General features: G+C 35.2%; 1 protein-coding gene across 5 annotated transcripts in view; it reads right to left on the bottom strand.

The window, feature by feature from the left end:
• NLGN4X (neuroligin 4 X-linked) overlaps positions 1-23,853 on the bottom strand; it is a 156,529-nt gene that overhangs the window by 92,454 nt on the left and 40,222 nt on the right. For 4 of the 5 annotated variants that reach the window (XM_021532002.4, XM_021532000.4, XM_085583990.1 and 1 more), the window contains one exon: positions 13,972-14,811. In XM_021532002.4, coding sequence (XP_021387677.1) covers positions 13,972-14,443 — 472 coding nt within the window. In that variant the 5' untranslated portion in view covers positions 14,444-14,811. Of the gene's footprint in view, positions 1-13,971; positions 14,812-17,910; positions 17,929-23,853 lie in introns of those variants that run through there. The other variant, XM_085584007.1, reaches the window with a different exon arrangement.

Consider the following 23,853-nt stretch of genomic DNA (forward strand, 5'->3'; position numbering starts at 1 on the left):
TTTAACTTGGACACACTGTGTGACTTGGCTGCCATCAGCTATTCCTTTACTGGATGTTCTGACAGCAGACTGCGCAGGACTCCACTTACTGTCTGCTGGCCTTAAGAAAACAAATACAATGCTTATATATCTAATAGAGCTTACAACTCCTCCCATGAGGGCTGCTGTGCTCAACAGAAGCTTTCCTTTAGGTGCAGACTTATGAAGTCTACCAGCTTCCTTAAAATACTTTCCTCCAAGCTGAAGCACTGACAGCCTTGTAAGAGAATAAAGGAGCATTTTATTTTCCTCTACTCATTTTTAGTCAGTGGCTTTATCTAAGAAATGTAGCTGTTCAGTAAAAATGTAGAGTTTTCCCTTATCTCTCTTACCTGAGAGCTTATCTATGCTATCCTATTGTGCAGCAGAGACTACTGAAGTGAAATGCAAATTATCGCTGTATACAGGCAATTTTGCAGGAAATGTCAATCAAATATGAATATAATTTTCAAAGCAATTATCAGGCAAAGAGGTTAGTGCATTTTAGCTGTTCATGAAAAATCCCCAAGGGTGTATATAATTCCTGGGCTACAGGCAAGCCAACATATTTTTTTGGAAAACAATATGTAAGTCTTTTAAATCTATCTGTTCAGAAACTTCAGAAATTATCATAGGCTGTATTTGAGTGGCATTAAGCCTGCAAGAATATGTCATGCTTTGTGTTGCTAAAAAAGAAGTGCTAATAAATGCAAGACTAAAATTTCCATGAAGAACATAGCAAATCACAGGTAGTAATTTCGAAATTACTAAAATCATATTATTGATTGAAAATAATCCCAGAAAATCTTCTCATTTGCATATAAATATGTCCCATGGGGGTGGTGATCAACATGACCAATATGTTGTTTTATGGTCATGAACATACAGGGATACTAGCCCTCGCTGTTTTATTCTGTTTCACCTGTATTCTGTTTCATTGTCTACGGACACGGCTAGCATAAAATTACCAATTACATATTCATATGTCATCTTGATTACTAAAGCTGACACATGGTTAAATTCTCAGGGTGTGAATCATTACCATTACAGCACGTTAGATAAACTGGCTGCTCCTAGTGTGTGTGCCTTAGACTCGGTACTAACTTGGATAAAATCCATTATCTAAAGCATCCTCCATTAATGTTTTTCACACCTAGGTTAAAAGCCAGGGCATTTATAATAGACTAAGAAAGTGCATAGTCAATTCATGGAACTATCTCTTATACTGCAATGTCTCAATTCTGTTTGAATTTTTTTCAGTCTTTATAAGTTGTGGGGAAGCTGAAGAAATGCACTTGCCAGTAGTAAGGGGACATGTACTCCATGGAACCATTTAAACTGTGAAGCATGTCAAGGTTACAGACAAGGTTACAGCTAACTGATCAGAGCAATAAAGCTATGGAATACACAGCCAAATGCTTTATTAAGGTAATGGGAACTGGAGAAAGGTGGGATATTTTTAATAACCACCTCCTGGATTATGTACAAACCCAAAGTATTCTATTTCAATGGAAAGTAAGTGTGCTGCATGCAAAATACAACGTCTTTGAAGAATTAAACTCTGAAAACAAAGGTAGTTCATTGCTCCCTCAAGCATAGTTTAGCAGCTACAAGAAAGTACAAAAACTCAATATGGGTTAGGGTCTTAGAAGACTGAAAATGGCAGTAAACAAGGTCTGTGCATAAAGAATGCATCTGGTGCTCCCAGAGTTCTGGACCCAGTGTAAAAGTACATATCCCATTAGGTCTCTTCTCAGGAGGGGGCTTATAGGTCATGTAACATTTTCATTTCAGAATGGTTTATAAGAGTTATGCCAGCTAGATCATTGCCATCTGGCAGATTTATTAGAGCAAACACTTAATATTGTACTCAAAAGTAATTTCTTTATTAGTTGGGAGATAATGAAGAAAATTAAAGGACACACAGAAACATTCCAAGCCATTTATTGCATCTGCAAAGAACATACTTTCTACTAAAATCCACTTCTGAGTTCTTGCTTTCAGTAAACTTTATGAGAAACCTATTAACTCTGTATCATGTATTAGTAACAACCCTTTTTCATTCCTCAGAAATGTTGCTGATCTCTTCTGAGTTTAAACGGATTACACTGAGAATTTATATGCCTTACCCAGTCACAAAGTTTCCCCCATCTTTCAGTATTTCAATGCCTTGGGATCTTCTTCTGTCAGAAGTCTTATTTCTTTATTTCCCTTTCCTTTTAACTCTTGGAAAACTTCTATCTGCTGTCTGATTTCTAACTACTCTGTGAATATTGAGAGTAAAGAATTAAATGCAAACTTTGAGAGCAAGGCTTCAATCTTCTACCAGTACATGACCCACATCAATTTCTAGATGCATTAGTTTTAAATCTCTTTACCCAATTACTTAATTTCATTGTGGTACAATGGCCCCAAAATCTATTGCCCTTTAGACTTTTCAGAGTTTTGCTTGGAGGTCACAATACAATGCAATGACATGCAAAGTTCAGCCAGTAAATGGATTACCAAGGCAAGTAAGACAGATCCTAAAAAAAGCTATGCACACACAGAAAAAAGGGATACAGTTTTTTTAGGTTATAAGTATATGGGAAGTAACTTGAGCTTTTTGTTACCCAGAGGCATTCCCTTCTTGAAGTTGTTTCTAATTGTAATCAGAGGGAAAAAAAAAAGTGGTACTAATTTTCTAAATGGAAAACCAAGGCACAAAGGCAACCAATGATTGATCTCATGTCTCTCACCATTAGACCTCAGAATGCCTCAGTGCCAGTGTATATAAGCAATACAGTGGTTTTGGTAATACATTAAAAAACAAAACAAAAAGGCAATTTTACTTCACATCTCTTCTGTATTAAACAAAAAGCCTTGTAATAAATCTGTACAAGAAATGGAGAAATTGGTACGTAAAGTGGTAGGTGTTTGTAGTTCCAATTTAGGCTCGCAAAAGAAACACAAAACAGAAAAGTCACTCAAAAAAATTAAGTTACTTGTGCTAAAATAACCCTTTTGCTTAGTACATAATGAAGGAAAAAATGCCTTAACCAGGTCTGCCTTTAATGCAGAAATAACTGTTTTATAACTGGTTTTAGGAACTAACAGTGTCTATCTTATAATTTGTGTTGAGACAAAATAAGAAAAAGATCACAAGAAGAAAAAGAACATTAATATAGAAAATCAAACCCAAAAGCTATATATTAGAATTTAAAAGAATCAAGTCAATAATCCCAACTCTAAGCCATTTTGATTTACTGTATTAGATATGCAAAACAAGCATTGTAAAGTAGCCTGCTTTTAGAAGTTTGATACAGTATTATGAAGCAACAAATCCAGAAGTAGCACTCAAACATGAAATAACCTATTAATTCCATAACATTTTAAAAAATGTGATGCATACTGATACTTTCTAAACTTATAATAACTTAGAAATTACTTATAAATTCTTCATTTATTTAAGAAAATAGAAAATTAACTTAATCATTACAGGCTGCACTTTCAAAGGTGATGAAACCTGAAAATTTCTGCTTGAACTAAAGCGAGATAAATGTTACATGATGGAAATCTTTCATGGCCTTCCTAGATGCTCAGGAACTTTTATACAAAACTGTACATTGCATTTAAAGAACAGACACTTAAGAAAACCCTCAAAAGTCAGTATCTGAACATCATCCTTCCCTTTGATTCTTGCAATAGCTGGAACACTTTCTGGGCATATTTATACATGGGATGTGGGGTGAACACTTCATGATGACAACTAAAATTTGAGGAAGAAATATTCAGCTAAAAATGAAAAATGAAAACAACCGTAAACAACAACAAGTAAATTAAAGCAAACCCCAGCTTACTACAGCAGGGTGCATTAAGATCCCCATGAACTATCCTATAGGCCAAATGCAGCTTGGCAAGCATAGCTGAGCAACGCACTGAAGGAGTCCAGTAGAGAACTAACACATGAAAGAGAATCAGGCTTTGTCTCTTTGCCTGATACTTTCACATCCACTGCATATCTAATATATACATAGCTACCGTTCCTAAAATTATTTAAAATTGTAGCTGCTGTTTTCTCACCTACTGCTGCTTCTTGTAACTTTGATAAAAAAATAGATTGCACAGAATGACTAGGTTGGAAGAGACCTTAAAGATCATAGAGTCCAAGCCATGCCCTGGATAAAGAAGAATATCCAAATAACACCATTTTTGGAAATAGAAACTGAATTTGCACTTACTATAATACTATAGTATTACTTTGTACAGTGAGCAAAGGGATTCATTTATAAAATGATAGTGGCCAAAGCAGGAAAAGGAAGCGGTTACAAGGGAAATTGGATAAAGAAGAAATAAAGCTTGAACATCTCTCAGCAGTTCATTGTGAAAATGCTAAAAAGAAAAATTAACCTATTTAATCCCTCTACTACAGTTTACTTCTAGGAATAACACTGAATTATGGATATTATAGATAACCCTGTCAGAATGAAAGTAAGAATATAGTGTACAGTATGACTTCTAGAAACTTATCCCACTCTTTAAGTTCACATAGTGCATTTATTTGTCATCAGTTATTTTTTCAATTTGTTTTCACTGAAGTATTCCCACTGAGAGATTGTAGTACAGAGCTGCTCCTTTTGTGCAATGTCTGTGTCACTTTCTTCAACTTAGCTATACTTTCAGGCAATTGTTAGTGACAAGGCATAGCAGTTAATCCATAGGGATGGTTTTATGCATCATCACAGTAAAAATCTGATTTAATCTAGCTCCCAAGGATCCACCCTAGACATCAATTGCAACTCAGCCTCTTGCATCTAATCTCTGAAGGCAGAACAAGGTCTATGGTTTAGGTAGATGAGAAAAGCACCTCAAATCCTTAACACCATAAAAACAACAGTCTGTTTGAATCAGATACATTATGAAACTGAAAGCAAGATATTTTGGAGGGGAAGCCCTCCAGCATTTGTGTAATTTGTATGATATAATACAGCTTACATATTGTTAATTCCAACAAAGTTATAGAAAAAACTTGAAAGATGCTTTAACATTTTTATCTCAGTGAAATAGAAGGAGGCAAAAATCATTTGGCAATTTACATGTTTGAGCTGTATAACTATAAAACAGAAGATGGAAAGAAAATGGCATTCATTAAAAAAAAATTATTCTTTCTTTATATTTTGGTTTTGAAATGGAAGGACCAAATCAAACCTTCTTTAAGCAGGAATGTTTGTACCAAACAGATCAAATTCTCTACTTTGGAATCTGCTCTGCCATTGAATGCTTTGCAAGTATTATTCAATTAAAAAACTGGTGCATTTCCAGTATGCTTATTACCCAAACATTTATTATTTTACAATTTAAAAAAATAGTTTTGCTTAAATTTGTCAGTGTGAGTGCATGTTTTGCTTGGAAAAGTTCTATTCCTTGTATAAATTAATCAGTCCACAACCCCAGAATCAACACTGTCAATTTTATTAACTTTAAGCTTGGGAAAGGTGGAATCAGATCCGTTCCTATCTGTTTAAACAGTAAAATCCAGCACCTATTTGCGTGTTTTACTACTGCATTCACCAGCATGATTTGTGTCTCTTTCAGTGATTCCCAGGGACAGAAAAAAAATTAGTTTGCTGGAAACTTTTGCTCCCTCTGGTGTCTGAAACAAGCATGAAAAGCCAGCAAAAGCACTACTATGGGGGCAGTATTACAAATGCAGAATGATTTTTTTTAATTTCCGGGCCACCCTAAAAATACTACATAAAAGATAATTTGATACCAATTTATTTGAAAGAGGATGAAGTGTATGTATTTGGATTGGGTTTCATTTGCCCTGCTGCATATTTAACAAAACAGACAATGTATCCATGATTTCCAGCTATGATGGCTTGTAAACATTACCAGTGACTAATTGAATAGTCATTTGAATCTGCACAAAGCAATTTCCCTCCATTAGATTAAACATGTCACACCCTGTCAATGAAAAATCTATTTAACATCAACCCAGCAATTATAAGCATTTTGGAATGATGCACCAGAAATATATTTCTAATTAAAATTCCCTATATATATAGTGTAGGAAATTGGTTTAGCATCACAAGTAAATTTATTCTTCACTAAAAGTTTGCCTACAGCAAGAGCTGTAAAAGAAGAAATTCCCTTCTATTATAATGGATTTTTAACATATCAGTACCAGATAGCTATAAGCATTAGTTCATTTTCACGGTTCCATAATAATTATTTCTTATTGTTTGTCACTTTGGGTACCAAGAGCAAGGTCCAGATTAAAAAAAGCCTTAAACCCCAAGAACATAAATTCTTCCATATTCCTTCAGATGATATCACAAACACAAATGAAATTTGCTATCATTAACTTTCTTTTTTTCCCTTTTTTTTCCTTTGTTCTATTTGGATTACAACTATTACATTCAACTAATACTATCTGAAAATGTAAGCATACGTAATCGATTATATGACATTCTGAGAATTTTATCTGGAATGTTAAGCAAGAAACACTGAATAAAGGCCAGAAATATTTTTTTTCCGTCTAAAAACAATGGCAAACCAAAGTACTGTGCAAAAAACTGTCACATTCAGGAGAAATTTTTGTTTTTGTTTCATTTATCCAAATATTTTTCAGGAATCCTGAGGAGGAAATACTGAGTATTTGCTTTATTTAAAACTTGTGTTAATTTATTTTGCAGATACCTAAACATTTGCAGGAAAGAATTGTAAATTTTCCCAGTTGACCAACTACCTATGATGGGGTAGTTTCTACTCACATTTATGTGGATACAATTCCTTGAAACATTTTCACAGATGTGACTGATTTATGAGCCCTGTGATTTAGCTGAGCTATTCAGCAAGTGTCAGTTTTGTTTGAGCCTCCAATTAATGTACAAATTAAAGGCAACCTAATCAAATTTGAATGAAAAGACACCTTTCAAAACTTTCAGACCAATGCAAAAAATACTTGAAAGAAGACCAATGAGATCACAAAGTCTTAACAGGAAATCAAAGCTAATACAAATGATGTGGCCATGACACTGATCAAATCTGACTCCACATATTCTGCACTATTCACCACTCAGAAGCCTGCCAAGGACCCACTCACTGCTCCAGGACACAGGCACTGCCTCAATGTTAGCAGGTATCACATTGATTTGTGTTTTGACAGCAAGCAAGACACACAGAGAACAGCAGCAGCTTACAAAGACATGTTTTTCAGAAGTGAAGATGAAAGCTGCATTTAAAAACAAAACAAAGTAAGAAAACAGAAGAACAAGACAGAAAAGAAAGCCCAAGCAAATACACAGGAAAAAAAAAATCCAAACCAAAACAAAAAGCACCCTGAATAGACAAGTGGGAGTCAGTGGACAAAATGAAGTAAAATCTGATCTCATGTGGGTCTATCTCATGACTAGAGGCTTTTTCTTCTGTGTCACTAAGCCAAATGGCACAGCCTCTACAATTCCAAAGGCACTGCTCTTTAACTAAAAGGATAACATTAATTTGCCTTTGCACAAGAAGTGTTAATTCATCATGTTTTAAAGAACATTCCCTCCACTCTAGCAGGTTTTTCAATATGAGGTAATGATGAGGCTCTAGGAAACAGTGCCAAAAATCCTGTTGGGATTAACTAAAGTCATATTGAATGCTAAGTCTTCTTGCTAGGCTTCACTGCATATCAGTTCCTGAGAAGGCCATTTGGGTGCAATCCTGTAAAGTGCCTGTGGAATGGGCAGCTCCTGGGGGAAAGGACAGCGTTTTGAAATTAGCAACTAAATCTGAATTTATCTCTAAGGATTTAAGAACTTTATTTCATCTAGATTAGAGTCCTGTTCTTTGGTGTCAGAAGGTATTTGTGACTGTTAAAAGCAAGAATGTAAAATGAGGGTCTGGATTACCCACAGCTTTATCCTGGTAGGCAGAGAACAGCCAGACATATGCCTCCTCCTTTCTCACAGATGCCACAATATTTCTGGATTAGGAGGAGGGGATATATTGGACCCTAACAGTGAAAGAATTGGCTTGAGGCAGTCTGACACAACAGGGAGTTTATCTTTCACAATGGAAAGCAATTTTCTCTCTGATCCTAAAAAGTATGTTTATGTTCAACTGGTACTATATGCAATAATTCCAACATTGCCATTTTGTATTGTAATTGTTATCTATTATGGATCTCTCTCACCCTGGAAAGAAATACAATCATTTTACAATAGGATATGTCTTATTTTGTGTAATTTTTATATGCATTTTTATAAGCTGAAATGCATTTACATAATAAAATTTTAATAATTAATTTTTTGTTTTCCAGAGTACACAATTGACTGAATGGGTGGGGGTTAAAAATAAACCAGTAAACCAAACCAGTCACCAACAAAACCTATGACAATACTGAAACTGAAAACAAAGTTTGGTTATACTCCTGTGGGTTTTTTTTTTCAGAAGATCATTATTTGCAATATGAAACTGTTTAAATATTATTATCTATAGAAGTCCAAAGTATGACTTAAAACAGATTTAAAATACTTTTAGAAGTAAATAAATGTATTTAATTTGCTCCTAAAAGTACTTCAAAAATCATAAGTAAATCTCTATGTTCCTATGCCAAATACAGAAATTATAACTTACTTTAAAAAATATGTAGTAATGATTTTGAGAAACAATATAAACAGTAGATATATATACAAGAGATATTTGACTCTTAATTACTTAAAGTTATATACATAAATCCTTGCTTTGATTTTTTAAGTAGCTACTTATACTTACAAAAGTTGTGAAGAGATAATAGGACAAATCAAATTTTAAGATTACCTGAAAATGTCTGATATACATATACTGAAACCTAAAACTACACACAGTTTGGGAGAATATATTGTATAGAAAATTAAGTTTATTTGGAAATTACAAGTTAACTGTTATTATTAGCATCACCTTCTAATAATTCAACAAAAATGATGCTGTGCATATTGCAACTATCTTGCCCACTGTGAAACTATTTTTATGTATGACCCTATTTTTACATATGACCCCTTATTTGTCATAGTAACAAAGAGGCCATTGATTAGCTTACTTTTTTATTCTATGTCATTAACATGAAGAGACTAATCTTTACACTATTTTTTCTTTGCCTCAAAGAAAAGGGAAGAAAAACCCAATTTTTATCAATTATGTTTTATTAGGATAATTTTGATAAAACCACTTTTTCCAAGTTAAAGACATTGCACTCAACAGCAATGGCAAGAAGAAAGCTGTAAACAATTATATATTAAGCAGCAATTATTTGTTTCATAATAGGCAAAACAGACAGTCTGAGGCCTGTCTTCTTGATCAGCTGTGCTCAAATTTTTCATTTTGTTATTTCTTAGTCAAACAGACCAGAGTCAAGAGCTGCAGGTATATTTAGTCAATCAGTACCCAGAGAAGGAATATAGTTGATCTCTATGCACCAGACTTTACTTCTTCCTGGTTGTCCAGAGTTAAATATACCACTAATCCTAGGCACACCTCAGTTCCCATAACCTAACAAAAAATGATCACCTCCTCACTTATAAGTGTCATGGTCTCCCACTTTTGTTGTCACTTCAGCTGCATTTATTCTGAGGTAAATGAAACGAGCTCACAAGCAAGAAACACTAAGATACTAAAATACTTCATTAAGTTAATCTATAACAAATACATAGTAGATAAGGAGCTCTATACACTCTATACATATGCCACTTTACACTCTATACATATGCCAAAAAAGTTAAAAAGTATATATGCTTACTTTTGATCTGAACATAACAGGTTTTAGACAAACATAAAATAATTTGTTCTTGTTGGGTTTTGTTCTTTTTTGCTGTATTGATTTTTTTTTAATCTTGCTTTACTATTAATATAATTTCGAAGTTTATAATGAAAGAAATACAAATTAAGGGTCTTTTCTGCTTTTTTTTTTTTCCTTGTTATACTTTTTTCCCCTGGTTATGATAGGAGATAGCAATCTCCTTCAGAATCCACAGATTCAAATGATAAAGGCCAAGGATTAAGCACAGCCGATTAACAGTCTGTGTCCTCTTCAATCTAGCATTTCCACTGCAGATAAACCCATATTCAGACTGAAGTTATAATAAACACACTGTCCTCAATATCATCTCCCTAGATGACCTCCTCAAAACTGACATTCAAGTATTCTTGTGGAAAATTACAGTTCATAGTAACTGAAAAAGCAGCCTAGACAATATAGACCCACAAAAATAATGCTGCAGATCAAGCCAAGTGTTTAGAAACTAACTAGATAAAATGATAGCTTCACTATAAATATTTTATTTGCTTCAGTTCTGAGTAATTTATTATTAGTATAGGTTTGACATATAAAATAAAATAATTTTCTTAGATTTTCTCTTTATTGCTTGTATTGTGTGTCTTTAAATTAACTGCAATATTATTTATAGTTAAGACCAAAAATTAAAAAATCTCAATGGATCACAGTGGGTGCAATTTTTTTCCTTCCAAGGGCAAAAGGAAACAAACTGTGAAAATCTCCAGCTACCTTAGATACTCTGAAATAGAAGTATTACTGTAAGGAAAGGGTCACCAAAAAATACTTGTCTAGTGAAAAACAGCAAAAGAATAAAAATTTACAAGACAGAATTGCAGTGTTATTCTTCTAGGTATGTATATTGACTTCTATGATAAATAATATTTTCACCTAAAGTGAAAAAAGAGCCTATAAATAGGAAGATAGTTTTTGCTTTGTAAAGACATTTTAACACAGGAAATTCTGATAGGATACTCCTGCTATCTGACATTTGAAATACAGAATTTTTTGAGTCTAAAGAAAGGCTAGGATTAATACAGACACAGACTGTGTAGCAGTTATTTTAATTTCCTAACCTAGAAGCTCCAAATATCTTAAGGAACTATAGATTTATATGTTATTTAATTTCCTGGTACTTCTTCAAACAAAAGCAGTATAATTTCAAACTCTTCATTGAAACTAACTAAACTTATCTACCTTGTTAAAGTGACTGTATTCTACTCTTATTCCCATTAGTTTATCATGGAAGGATAGCAATTCTGAAATCAGATGGAGGGGTATGTGCATTTATTAGTCAACCCTTTATTGAAAGTACATGATCAAAATTTGGTTCTCTTTGGCCAAACCACAAAAATAATAAGAAACAGGTAATGCTATATACTGAAAAAGAACTGCAAGAAAACAAAACAATGAAAAAAAATCCCCAAACCTGACCTTCATTTTGATTAATTATTCACTAGAATTGCTTTGAACTAAGCACTGCAAATGACTGCAGATAATTCATTAGTTGTTGCTCTATTCTTTTCTCCAAAGGTAAAAAAACATGAAAAAAATATTCTGAGTAAGTTTCATAATCCAAGCATTTATTAGGTTTGGATGATTCCAGCCACCTTTTCTTCTAGAAAACAGTATCAAAGCTCTGTTAAATCAATTTATACTGAAGAAAGAATTGAAAATCTAAATTTAATTCAAAGTCACTCACTTTGAAATCTTGCTTCAAAAACTAATTTCATGGTCTGTTTCCATAACAACGTGGATTATTTTTGCCAACTAGGACTCATATAATGAAGCATAACATCTTTAATCAGATTGTATGCACTCCTATTTAAGACTGTTTGGAGTGATTTGGAGACACACTAACTTAGAGCATCTGATTTGTAGGTCAGTTCCTGTTAAGCATCTTTATGGTCAGAAGATCACATATATTCCTCACCAAAAAAAGCCTCTGAGATTTAGTAATTAGTGACAATTAATATATATTATTATATTATATGCTGATATACAGCATACAATTAAAACATTATGTACTTAATTTATTCATTCTTAAGCTTCTTGTTCCCCAATGGAATCTTTAAAATTGCTTTTCAAATTGTAGAGGAGCAACCTTACCTTCAGCTCCTCATTAACACAAACCTTGTCTTCTCGGTATTCAGCTACATATTTTTATGCGTGTGTTTTTATATCTCCTTTCAACAGGAGAGATAAAAGCAACTTGATGCCATTTACAAGCTATTTAAAGAAAATCTAAAACCAGGAAGAGAAAATCATGAATTTGCAAAAGTTAACAAAGTAGACAAAAGTAAACAAAAGTAAACAAAAAGGTCTACAGAATGTGAAATTAAATTTATCATTCCATTCTACTTTAAATCTAAATGCAAATGTCATTAGCTATTATAGCAAGATGAGTGTTATAGATTGCTAGTCATTCAGCTCACAATATTTTACTATTTTTCATTTGATATTAAATATTCTTTTCCTAGACATTCACATATATTTTCCCATGTCTAATTTCCTGTATCCCCTAATTAATAAATGAAACTTCTTATTATTAGATTGGAGGAATATATTATTTATTAAAACTGGATTCTAAAATAAGACTGAGTTATCAGAGCTGATGTTCCTTCAGTGAGAACAAATAAAATCTTAACCCAGAATGCTTTCTCAGGGCAAGCTTACCCCAGTGATTAAAGTATGAAGGCTAAAATCCAGAACATAAACAAATTTGGGAAAAAATTATCTATGTCATTATCCAAGGAGTAAGGAGTCCAATGAGGCTGTAAGAGTGGAAGAACTGAGTTGTAAAGGCCTGTTCCTTTGTCTACACACCGAGGCACACACACAGACACACACACACATGCACACACACGCATGCACACAGAGCCCCCATAAACACAGCTTTCCTTTCACAGCACTTTTCCTTTAAGCACCTTGGTAGTATTTACTTTTGCAAAGCTCCCAGTATTCCCAAACCTTACCCCTTTATTCTTAGCTTTCAAGCTCTTGCTTCAGCTGATGAGAACAGGAAAAGAAGGTGGTATGTTTATTGCTGGCAGGCAGCTTGGAAATTCTGAGTAAAGAAGCCAATCAAGGCAGAAGGATTATAATAATCAAAGTAGAAAATTTGCATATTTAGAGTATGGTTACTGAGAAATAACAATGCCTTGGTTGTGTAAATCAAACGCTCAGCAAAAGTGAAGGGATTTGCATATCTGGGAGAAATCTGACATGTTATTCATCCCTAACTGCATTTCAATTAGCAGAAAGCACTAGTTTTAAGTGGAATATTAAATATAAGTGCTAGTACTATTTTTATTTCCTTGTGAAATAATAGACCTAACTTGTTTGGGGCCCAATGAAAACAGGTTTTATTGCCTGTAGGAAGCAATACTTTGCAAAACGACCAAAGATACATTCATCATGACATGCAGCTACAATTTTTAAGATTGAGATCACGTAAATATCCAAAGAGTTCTATATTACTACTTGTGTTCATCATTTTTGTCTATAGAAAGTGGTTCAAAGTAGCTCTCTTGAGAAAGTATTGCACAAGAGATGAAAGTTTAAAGCCACCTGTTCCAATCTGCATAATAAATCACCTTGACTTCATTTTAAATTTAGTGAATGAAGAAAAATAAGCTTGACTGAAAAGTTTTACAGACAAAAATCCTAAAAAAGTCCTTGCTGACAGAATTACTGTAATAATTTTCTATTGTCTATTAAAATCAAGCAGAGTTAATGGTAGACCCAGAAATTTTATGATAAAATAAAGAAAAAAACATTAGGTAAATTCTGCTTTAAAAATTAGCACGTAACAATATATTTATACAACTCATGCATGGAAAAATGATAATATTTCTTCAGGTTAGTGTTTATTTCCCCTTTCTACTCTTGTGAATGATTCTCAGCTCTCTTTTAGATGTAAACTTAAGTCTGGCTGACATACCCTGGCCACTACTTGCAATCAAACTGTAGGTTGGTGTTGCACTGAAAAGTAAGAGAGAATCTATGCAAGCATGTTCAATCTACAAAGTATTACTAATAATGCATATTCAGAGGCATTATCCATTTCCCCAAAAAAAACATGGATGAAACTCAGTAAGATGCTTTGAAGACCTGGACATTCCTCATATGTTGAACCGGTGAGCACACGGCAGCGTGGGTCTCAGGGTACTTACCATCCTCTGTGGGCACATAGATATTCAAATACAGACAGTCTTCATTTTGATCTTGAACATATGTCACCACAGTATCCAGATTGGCTGTAAACCAGACTGGCAGCATATCGTTGAGCAGTGACCTCTCATCCAGGTACTGCGGGCAGACGGCAGCAAACTGTGTGGCGTTGCGGACGCCTGTCCAAGACGAGGGTGGCTCCGGGGGCTGAAATCGCCTTTCTCCAGTCGGAGGAGAGGCATAAGGAACACCCAAGTACTGCTCCACTGGACCAAGGATCTCATTAGGCAAAGGTGTTCTTAAACCACGTATTTTGCCATAATTTGTAGTAACAACTGGGTATTGTGCTTGGCCATCAATGAGAGTAAATCTTATAGCCAGTGCAGTTATCCACAGGAGGAAGTTAGAATTCAACATGACACACACTGGTGTGAAGATCAAAGGCAGCCATAGGAGTCCCATTGGTTTCGACATTATTTAAATCAACATCAGCAGGGCTCTTTTTTCCACAGCCAGGAGAAATTATTCAGTCAAGGAAAGTGAAAACTAATAAAACAGTAGTCAAAAGGAGATGAAGTGAAGGAAAATGTATCTTTGTTCAGGCAACAAAAAACCAAAAGCTGATGTGTGGTAGATGCCTCAGCTGACTGGCTGTAGACAAATCCCAATGTCAGAAGAAACAAGGGAATGTTTGCCCCTAAGGCCCATCCCAGACTTCAGTGTTGAATTAATCCTGGCAACACACAGCACTTCCCAACAAGTAGAGTGGTGAGAGATCCGCAGTTATTCCACTGGCCCAGTGAAATGGCTCCTTTCAGTGAAGTCCAGCCCGCTCAGTCAGCCTGCGGCCAAAAGAAAGCGAGCAATTCAAATCAACAGACAAATTTATGTTGGCATAAACCTTAAAAAAAAAAATCTTAAAAAGCCAAAAATTATATTCACACACTACTTCCATGCCAAGGCATACAAACTTATGAACTTTAGACACTCTGGTTAGCCATGTGTTTCCAGAGGTATGTAAGTTAAGAGAAGTAAACTTGAAGCCACAAGGTTATTTCAAACAAATGTTTCTGCTTCTCTATATGCTTCCAAACCAAACCACAGCCCAAACACTTCTGATTTCAGGAAGACTATCACATTCAAGTGCTAGCTTGAGGATATTTTTTCCCTAAATAAAGAGAATCTTCTTTTTAAGCGTATTTGCACTCCCACAGGAACCATTCATTACTTATGTTTCCTGCATTGGATAATCTCTTCTTGGTATGAGTTGACAACTACAGAATATTTTTCACAGACATGATTTCTTTTGTGTATGACAACCTAATTTACCTCCATCTAATTCAGAAATTCCAATGAATGCAATAAATAATTAGTTCAAACCAAGTATGAGAACAGTCAAAATGAGATACAAATTCATTGACTTTCATATCTTTTTTCTATGTCTGACAGTACAATGGAAAACTAAAAGGAAAAAAAAAACTATGCTACAATCTCTTAAGTCAGCTTTTGGACTTCATAGTGCTACAACTATGTAACATTACCTGCTTGCATTCTCTTACTTTTGTTTTTAAACAGAAGGCAATTCATATAATAATTCTGTAATTTTTAAATTAAATACAAGTCACTTGCATGTATATGCTAACCATTACAAGTATACAAATGAACACACATCAACATTCTACATGCCCAAAGAAATTAAAGATTTCCTTTTTACCCATTACTCAACTCAAAAGCACAAACAATTCCACAGGTAAAAAATTCCACACATAAAAACCTCCTTATTACAGGAAACTGACACTGATACCTTATAACTGGTAGGATGAACATATATGTATATATAAAAATTATATATAAGTAGACAAGCAGGTCCTTTTTTCAGTCAGGACTCAGACGTGGAAAATAATTTGGATGATATTTTATTCTCTCAAAACTTCTGGAATTCTTCATTTTGGAAGAATTTTCAATCTGGAATTATTTCATTTTAGCACTCTTGCCACAAAGCTATTGAAACACCAGAGGCCAGATAAAACCAGATACATATTACATGTGATGGACCAAAATTTCTTCTGACATTTTCGTTAGGAGTTACAATTTGAGCACCATTTCTGAAGGACAAATCATTAGCAGTTCTAATTTTCATGTCCCCAAGGGCAGCACCAGGGCCATCAGTCCCTCATGCTGCAGGAAGCCCTATGCCCAACCCCATGCCCAGCCTGGATCTTGGGTCCCCAAGTAGACCTTGGACCTGACTCCTCACCCTGCCTGGCCTCACGATTATTGGGTGGTGGCAGAGTTCTGAGAGTTCTCAGCCCACACTCAATAGGGAGCCTTAGAAGTTCAGCCCTGCCACCAGTGCAGTGCCCACAGCTCCTGGGCCATCCTCTCCCATGGACAGCTCCACTTCAGCTGCTCCCTGGCACTCAGAGTGGTCAGCCAGCAATGGGTCATTCGAAATTCCTCCTCAAGTGTCACTTTCCCTTCTGATTTTTGCTACCATCTTTAACTATAAAAATCAGCAGCAGGTGATTGCTTTTGAGTAGCATTCCTCTTGCTCTGTCCCATCCTGACTTTGGCACACTTTACTGATCATGCAGCACAAATCAGATTTTCCAGTTATATCCAACTGAGGATTTAATCTGTGCTTAGGGAGGAACAACAGATCTTATTCCCTTGACATCCACACTGCAGAAGTTTGTAATGACATTCTAAGAAATTTGGAATATAGCACTGAGGGAATTGACAAGGTGGAAGGAAACACAGTGATCCAGATGATGAAAGATGGATAAAGGAAAAAAATTCTGGGCAAACAGCAAGCAAAAAAAGAGGAAACAAAACATGAAAAGAAAATGAGAATGACAAATAAGCAGGAGTGAACACATTGCCAGCAGGGACAGAACCAAAAACGACAACATGAAGGAAATCCTCAGTTGATACAGCAGAGATAATGTGCAATTGTAAAAAAATGTGATGTACTAAATAGTATGGCTCTCTTGGCCACCTGGATACATGCTGGCTCATATCCAGCCAGTTATCAAACAGCACCCCCAAGTCCCCTTCAGCTGAGCAGCTCTCAAGACACTGTTCCCCAAGCTTGGAGCATTGCATGGAGTTTTTGCAACCCAACTGCAGGACCCTTGGCCATATCAATCCTCAGAGAACTTGTCTCAGTCAATCCAGGCTGTAAAGTTCCTTTTGCAGAGCCTTCCTACACTCCAGCAGATCAATGCTCCCATCCAGTTTAGTATCATCTGTGAACTGAATTGAGGATGCACACAATCCCCTCATCCAAATCATTGACAGAAACATTAAACTGGCCCCAATAATGAGCCCTAGGGAACAGCACTGGTGACCAGCTGCTGACTGGATTTAACCCCAATTTCAGCACCACTCTCTGGACCTGATTATCCTGCCAGTTTTTCACCCAGTGAAGACTGCATCCATCCAAGCCATGAACAGCCAGTTTCCCCAGGAGAATGCTGTGGGAGACAGTATCCAGTGTTTTAAAGAAGTCTGGATAAACAAAATCCACAGCCTTTCCGTCATCCACCAGCCAGGTTACTTTATGACAGAAAGAGATCAAGTTAGTAAAATAGGATCTGCCTTTTGTTAAGCCATTTGTGAGTATCATCTGGGCCTGATTCACTGGCTGTCTTGCACATAGCAGGTGATGGCACTCAGGATGATCTGTTCCATGACCTTCCCCAGTTCTGAGATCAGGCTGACCTGCCTGTAGCTCCCTGGGTCATCCTTCTGACCCTTCTCGTGGATAGGCATTACATTCACTAATTTTCCATCAACCTGACCTTCTCCAGTTAAGCAGGACTGCTGTTAGGTGGTTTAAAGCAGTCTGATAAGCTCGTCCACCAGCTTCCTCAGGTGTATCCCATCTGAGCCCACAGACTTTTGTGTATCTAATTTGCTATAAGTAACAGATCACTAACCATTTCCTCCTGGATTAAGGGGGCTTCATTCAGCTCTCCATACTTCCCCAGCTTCCAGCTCTGGGAGCTGTGCATCCTAAGGACAATTGGTTTTGGTATTATACTGATGCAAAGAACCAGACTGAGGCAAGGAAAGTAAAAATATCTTGTTTAGGCAAGAAAATTAGGCAGAAAATATCACACATTTCAGTTTATCAACATTACTAGACTAATTACCATTATCCTAAGGTTAGTTTCACATGAAATGCATACATTCTCATACACAGACAAAGAAAATAAAATAATTTTCATTAATAATATTGAGAGGTAAGGAAAAAGACATGCTGCCTTTGAACTTTAACGACTATAATATGATGTTAGATACATCATTAAAAATGTTGGAAGATGTAAATAGAGAGTCACAGATTTCAATTAGGGATTAATCTTAAATAAAAAACTGTAAACATTCTAGAAAGGGTTTTAGATATATCAAAACTGGTTTGATGTTCAATTATATGTATACAGTCAGCTATTAAATATGCCTTTATGTACTGAATCTTCAGGAAGGCATGTACTTGTCATGCCTTTATTTATTATCACTAATAGTGTTGTACTTTTTCCATTTTTTATTTACTGCTTCAAGTGTTAGAAAAATGCATACAAACTGCTTGCAAAAAATTCCTAGTTGGAAGTATCACTCATTCAAACAATCGAAAATAATCAATGCAAGTCAGAATATTCAGTTCAAAATGACAACTTCTGGCAGCATACCACACAGGGAAGTCAAGGAAGATCTGAAATCATATACAACCACATGCAATGATTTTGTTATTGGCAGAGGAGTGTAATTTGAGGCTAATGAGACATTTATGGCCTTTGAAGAAAATGCAGATTGAAGTTAACATGGATGTGTGCCTGGAAATACCACTTGTTTATAAATCTGTGCCCCAAGACACTCTTAGAGATGCTTAAATAGTCTATGAATCAGGCCTTCAGGGCTAAACCGATGGTTTCCAGGATCTGCAGTTGCCACCTTTTCAACTTGAGAAGATTGTCAGTAGTCTACGCTTATTCTGTAGCTGCTAGGGAAATAGAAGACATGGCTTAGAATCATCTTTGCTCCAGCGTAGAATAGAAAACTAAAGTGACTTCAAGTTTTTATTGATCCTCTTGTTCAGGTCATGACCAGTTACAAGAAAACAGAAATATAAATTATATGAACATAGGAAAATGAAGACTCCACAGATATCCTAGCTTTCTCAGGCTTTATCTAATACAGCTAGTGCAGAACAGTACACCCCAGCTCTCAGTCACTAACCACTTTTATTCTCTGGCCCTCCCTTCTGCTCGTATTCACAAGGGGGTTTTGGGCATGTACACAGGTCTGACCTCAGCAGAGAGTCAGGGTTAAAGACTCACATCCCTTTCATTAGACAGACATTCTGAAAGCATACAGTGAGCTTGATTAGCTGAAATGAAAGGGCAACCAGCTAGTCAGTAGAAAAAAACAGACAAACTATGTAATTCATAAAATTCATAATTCATAATAGATTCTCCTCATACTGATATTTTGCTAAGTATTTAATGCATTTCACAGAATATAGAGGTTCAAAAAATACTTCATTTACCAAGAACATGAACTGTTTTTCTTCTTTCTATTCCCTTTGTCCCCTTGAAATAAGTAATTTTGAAAATTATTAATGGATATATATGGCTTGCTTTTTGGGTTTTATTTGTTGTTTTGTCTTATGTCTGTGTGTGTTTGGTTGATTGTTTTCAAACATAAGCAATTAGAATATTATCATATTGTAACATATATAAATCTCTATAATTATGTTGTTGCATGATACTGTAAATAAGAACTATCCAAGGCATAGAAATTTTTGAACATGACTACAATATTAATTTTTAGCAATATGTCCATATAATTTGAAATATTTGCAGAAAACTAATCACACTGCTGTCTTCTGTAAAAGCTCTTCCCAAAGCAGGTTTAAATACACCTCTACCTCATAATCAGTACTACACCCTCTGAAAAGTCACTGTATTTAAATGTGCATTGAATAACAAAAGAACAGTTTTCCCAAATATCAGTAAATGCATACTGGGTTTATCTACTATATTTCATATTAAACGAACAACACAAAACAGCTGTAACTTCTTTAGGGATTTTTTCTGAGCTTCTAGAAATTTCTTGATACACTGAAATGAGCTAAGCTTCATTTTTCCTTATCCTATAAAATTATTCAGGAATATCAGACAAATAATAGTGAACAACACAGAGGAACATGAATCATTAAATAATGTGCACCATTTAGACTTAGAAAATTGGTAGGAAGTTTATTTACAAAAACTGGCCAATCATAAGATATTTTTGAATCTCAGAACTGCAACTACAGTGTCTGGCTTCAAACTAACATGCAACAAAGACACAAAACACCCTCAAAACAAAGTAAAAAAACCCCAAAATCTAGACTTCTAATAATCCTAACTGTAGAGGACCTGATCGAAGCACATTTTATCTCAAACATTCTGAGCATTGCTACAGGAAAGGTGACCAGAGGAGGGGTGGGGCAGTGCTGCCCTGAGCTAACTCCCTGCTCTGCCTTGAGACTTGAGCTCAGTCCCCTTCACCCCAGCTCACTTCCTGGGGAAGGGCTGGCTGTGCAGGGGTGCAAAAACATGCAAAAAGCCTAATTTAAATTAGAGGCATACAGATTGTGCCCCCTCACACTTTCTCCTCTCTTTCTTCCTCTTTGTTTTAACTGGTTGCCACAGTTAAGAACACAACTGTACAATAAAGCAGAAGAGTTCTCTGACACATGGTTCAGTGTCTTTGTACAGCCTGATGAGAGTTTACATGATTCCCTGTACTTTTGGTCATTTCACTAACTTAGCATTATAATCTTCACTAGGGGTGAGTACCTGAATAATGTCTCACAGAATCACAAATTATTTAGTTGGGAATTATAATTTGTTAATTCACAGTGAAAAACTTCTTCAAGATTTAAATTTTAAACTGAAAAGAAAGTGATACAAATTTAAGAATTAAGATGTACCCTTGATTAAACTGAAAATAAATGCTAGATATACAAACATCATGATTGACCTTGAAGTTGGTCTTTGTAGTATGATTAGAAGTCATGGAAGACAAAGGAAGATCTTTTAAAAAAAATCTTAATATGGAAATAAAGCCTGAAGAGCTATACAAATTACATGCTAACATTGAATTAAACAGGCTAAATTACATGCTAACATTGAATTAAACAGGCTTGGGTTTTTTTTTAAAGAACATGTTACATTTACCCTTCTATGAATTTCCCCAAGTGAAAGAAATAGGCTCAGATAGGCTTGGACAGTTAAAAACTACAATCATCATTTACTTTTCAGAAAATGGGAACACATTTATTTCATATTATTGTTTCTTGCCTGGAGCTACCACTCTTATTCTGAATATCTAAATCTCACACACTATAAAAAAGAACAATGGGATTACAAGAAAAAGCTGTGTGGTCCCTACAATGTTTTTGAAAATGTCAATTCTCTCAATAATGAAAACATTTTGAAAAGCAAGCAGAGAAAAAGAAAGCATGTGATCATCACTCCTTTCCAAGCAAAAAACAAAACAAAACAAAACAAAAAAAAAAACCAAAAAACAAAAAACCAAAAAATTAACCTCAGAATTCTCAAAAAATCAGCTGTTTTGATCTCATTATAAGAGGAGGTTGTTGAACAAACACAGATATGTTTTACCTTATATTTTCTGTATTCAAAATTATTAAAAAACTGTATAGCCAGAAGGACCCAAGACTAACTGGGAATGCTCAGTTAAGACAGTTGTCCTTATCTCATTGACCTTTTGAAGAGTAATTTCAATTAGTATTACATGTAAGTATAGAAGAATTTCAGTGGTTAAACAAAGTTCAGGATACTCGCTGCTTCTTAGGATACAAGGATGAAGATGGCAAATAAACATAAGATTTCAATATTAGAAGGGAAAAACATGGCATAAACTCCTTACAAACATAAGCCTGCAATAAGTAATCCAAAAATTACAGGTGTGTTCCATTCAGCTCAATTGTGATCTGAATTTAAGTTTCTCATGACAGTAGCTACTAAATTGTGGTCTAATTGCAGCTGTGAAGTCTTAAGAAAATACTACATTTGTAGAACATATTCTAGAGAAATGTACAAAAAATAGCATCAGTACAGTCTAGCACAACCGATAGCATCCTTTCCAGCTTTTACTCTGATATAACCTTGTACAAGAAATGTAACACACTCTGGGTTTCTCTTCATTTCTTTTATGTACCTCTCTTTCCATAAATTTAGATGTGTTACTACAAAAATAAAAAGATTATTATCTGAAACAGAATGTTCAGCCCTGAGTTTCTTTCAGGCAAAAATTCCTGAAGACTAAAATCTCTTATGCCTGGAGCAAACCACTAATTTATGGATTTGAAAAAAAAAAATAATACATGCACACAAAAATCAGTATTTGATACATTAGGTTTACAGAGTAGACCCTCGTAAATTGAATAATCCCTCAAAAAAATTGAAGTTAATTACTCACTACCACTTCAAGACCTCAAAAGAAAAGCATTTGTATCATGGAATGAGTCTTAACTACTCTCTTGTAAGAAAGATCAAATTACTGAAAAGAAAAATTCTTAAGGAAGTCTAAGAGGTTTTGTCGAAATACTATACAAAGAAACTCACAGGTCTCAGTCCTCTCTTTCTTGTCTTCTCCATTGAACTGAAGTGTGAGTCCTTGTCAAGGATGAATAAAATGAAAACTTGTCTGAACCAACTGAGAAATTGTCTAAGGGACTGATTGATATGCAATTTGATCTCTTGAGGCTATTTAATGATTAGAATTTGATATCTCCCTCTAGGCATTCTAGTCTCAGAAGAGGAGACATTAAAAATGTTACAATAACCAGGAACAGGGTGGGAAAAGCAATTTAAACCAGCTGGGCATGTGAACACACCCAAGCGCACACACACCATTAACACATTTTATGGCCAAAAAAAGTTACCTCTTTACTATACAAATTCTTAGGACTTAATTACACAGGAGACACAGGCAGGACATTTTCATTGCGTTACCTGGTTCAGTTACCAGGTGGTGATACTGCCTTCATTCATATGAAAATGTCACAATTATACATTCATTCTGGAAATGGGGAAGTTGAGTGGCTACCCTCATTAACCTGAGGAAATCTAAACCTATCGTTCCCTCTTCCAAGTGACAAACATTAGCTTTCCATATTAGGCTGGGATAGCTATGAGGACTCTGTGAAGCATTCTGCCTGGACCAAAAGACTTCACTCTGAAGTCTTACCCTTTGACTATGAGAAAACTCTAACACTGGATTCCCATAAAATACAAATTTTCTTGGGCAGGTATTCTCACTTTCAAGGAAGCTTTATGCAGTTTATAGGAGAATTATTTCATAAAATAAAAATTGTGACTGGAGAGTATCTTTACTATGCTTTTATGTCATCAAATTGATTCATCAAGTAAATTTTCCCCTGATGTTTTCTTTATTTATTTGAAAGTGGACAACTTTACCAGCACAAGGAAGAGTGTCCTCCAGCCTCTCTTCCTGTAAGGTTCTCCTCCTAACTTAGTGGGCTTTCACCTGCTAAATGCTGTCTTGAACTCCTTATATTTAAGAGGTGAGAGAACATGTCTCAGCAAAATAAGTCTCCACAAAATATTGTGAAAAATAGTATCGCTAGAATCCTTCACTAGATCAGTGTTTCTAGATCAATGAAGCTGGTGAAGGGGCTGGAGCACAAGTCATAGGAAAAGTGGCTGAGGGACCTGGGGTTATTTTGCCTGGAGAAAAGGAAGCTTAGGGGTTTGTAGTAGCTTATTGCTCTCTACAAATACCTGAAAGGATGTTCTAGCAAGGTGGTCAGCAGTCTCTTCTTCCAAATAACAAGGAATAAAATAAGT

Source organism: Lonchura striata, chromosome 1, assembly GCF_050655825.1.
Source record: "Lonchura striata isolate lonStrDom1 chromosome 1, ASM5065582v1, whole genome shotgun sequence".
Lineage (NCBI taxonomy): Eukaryota > Metazoa > Chordata > Aves > Passeriformes > Estrildidae > Lonchura > Lonchura striata.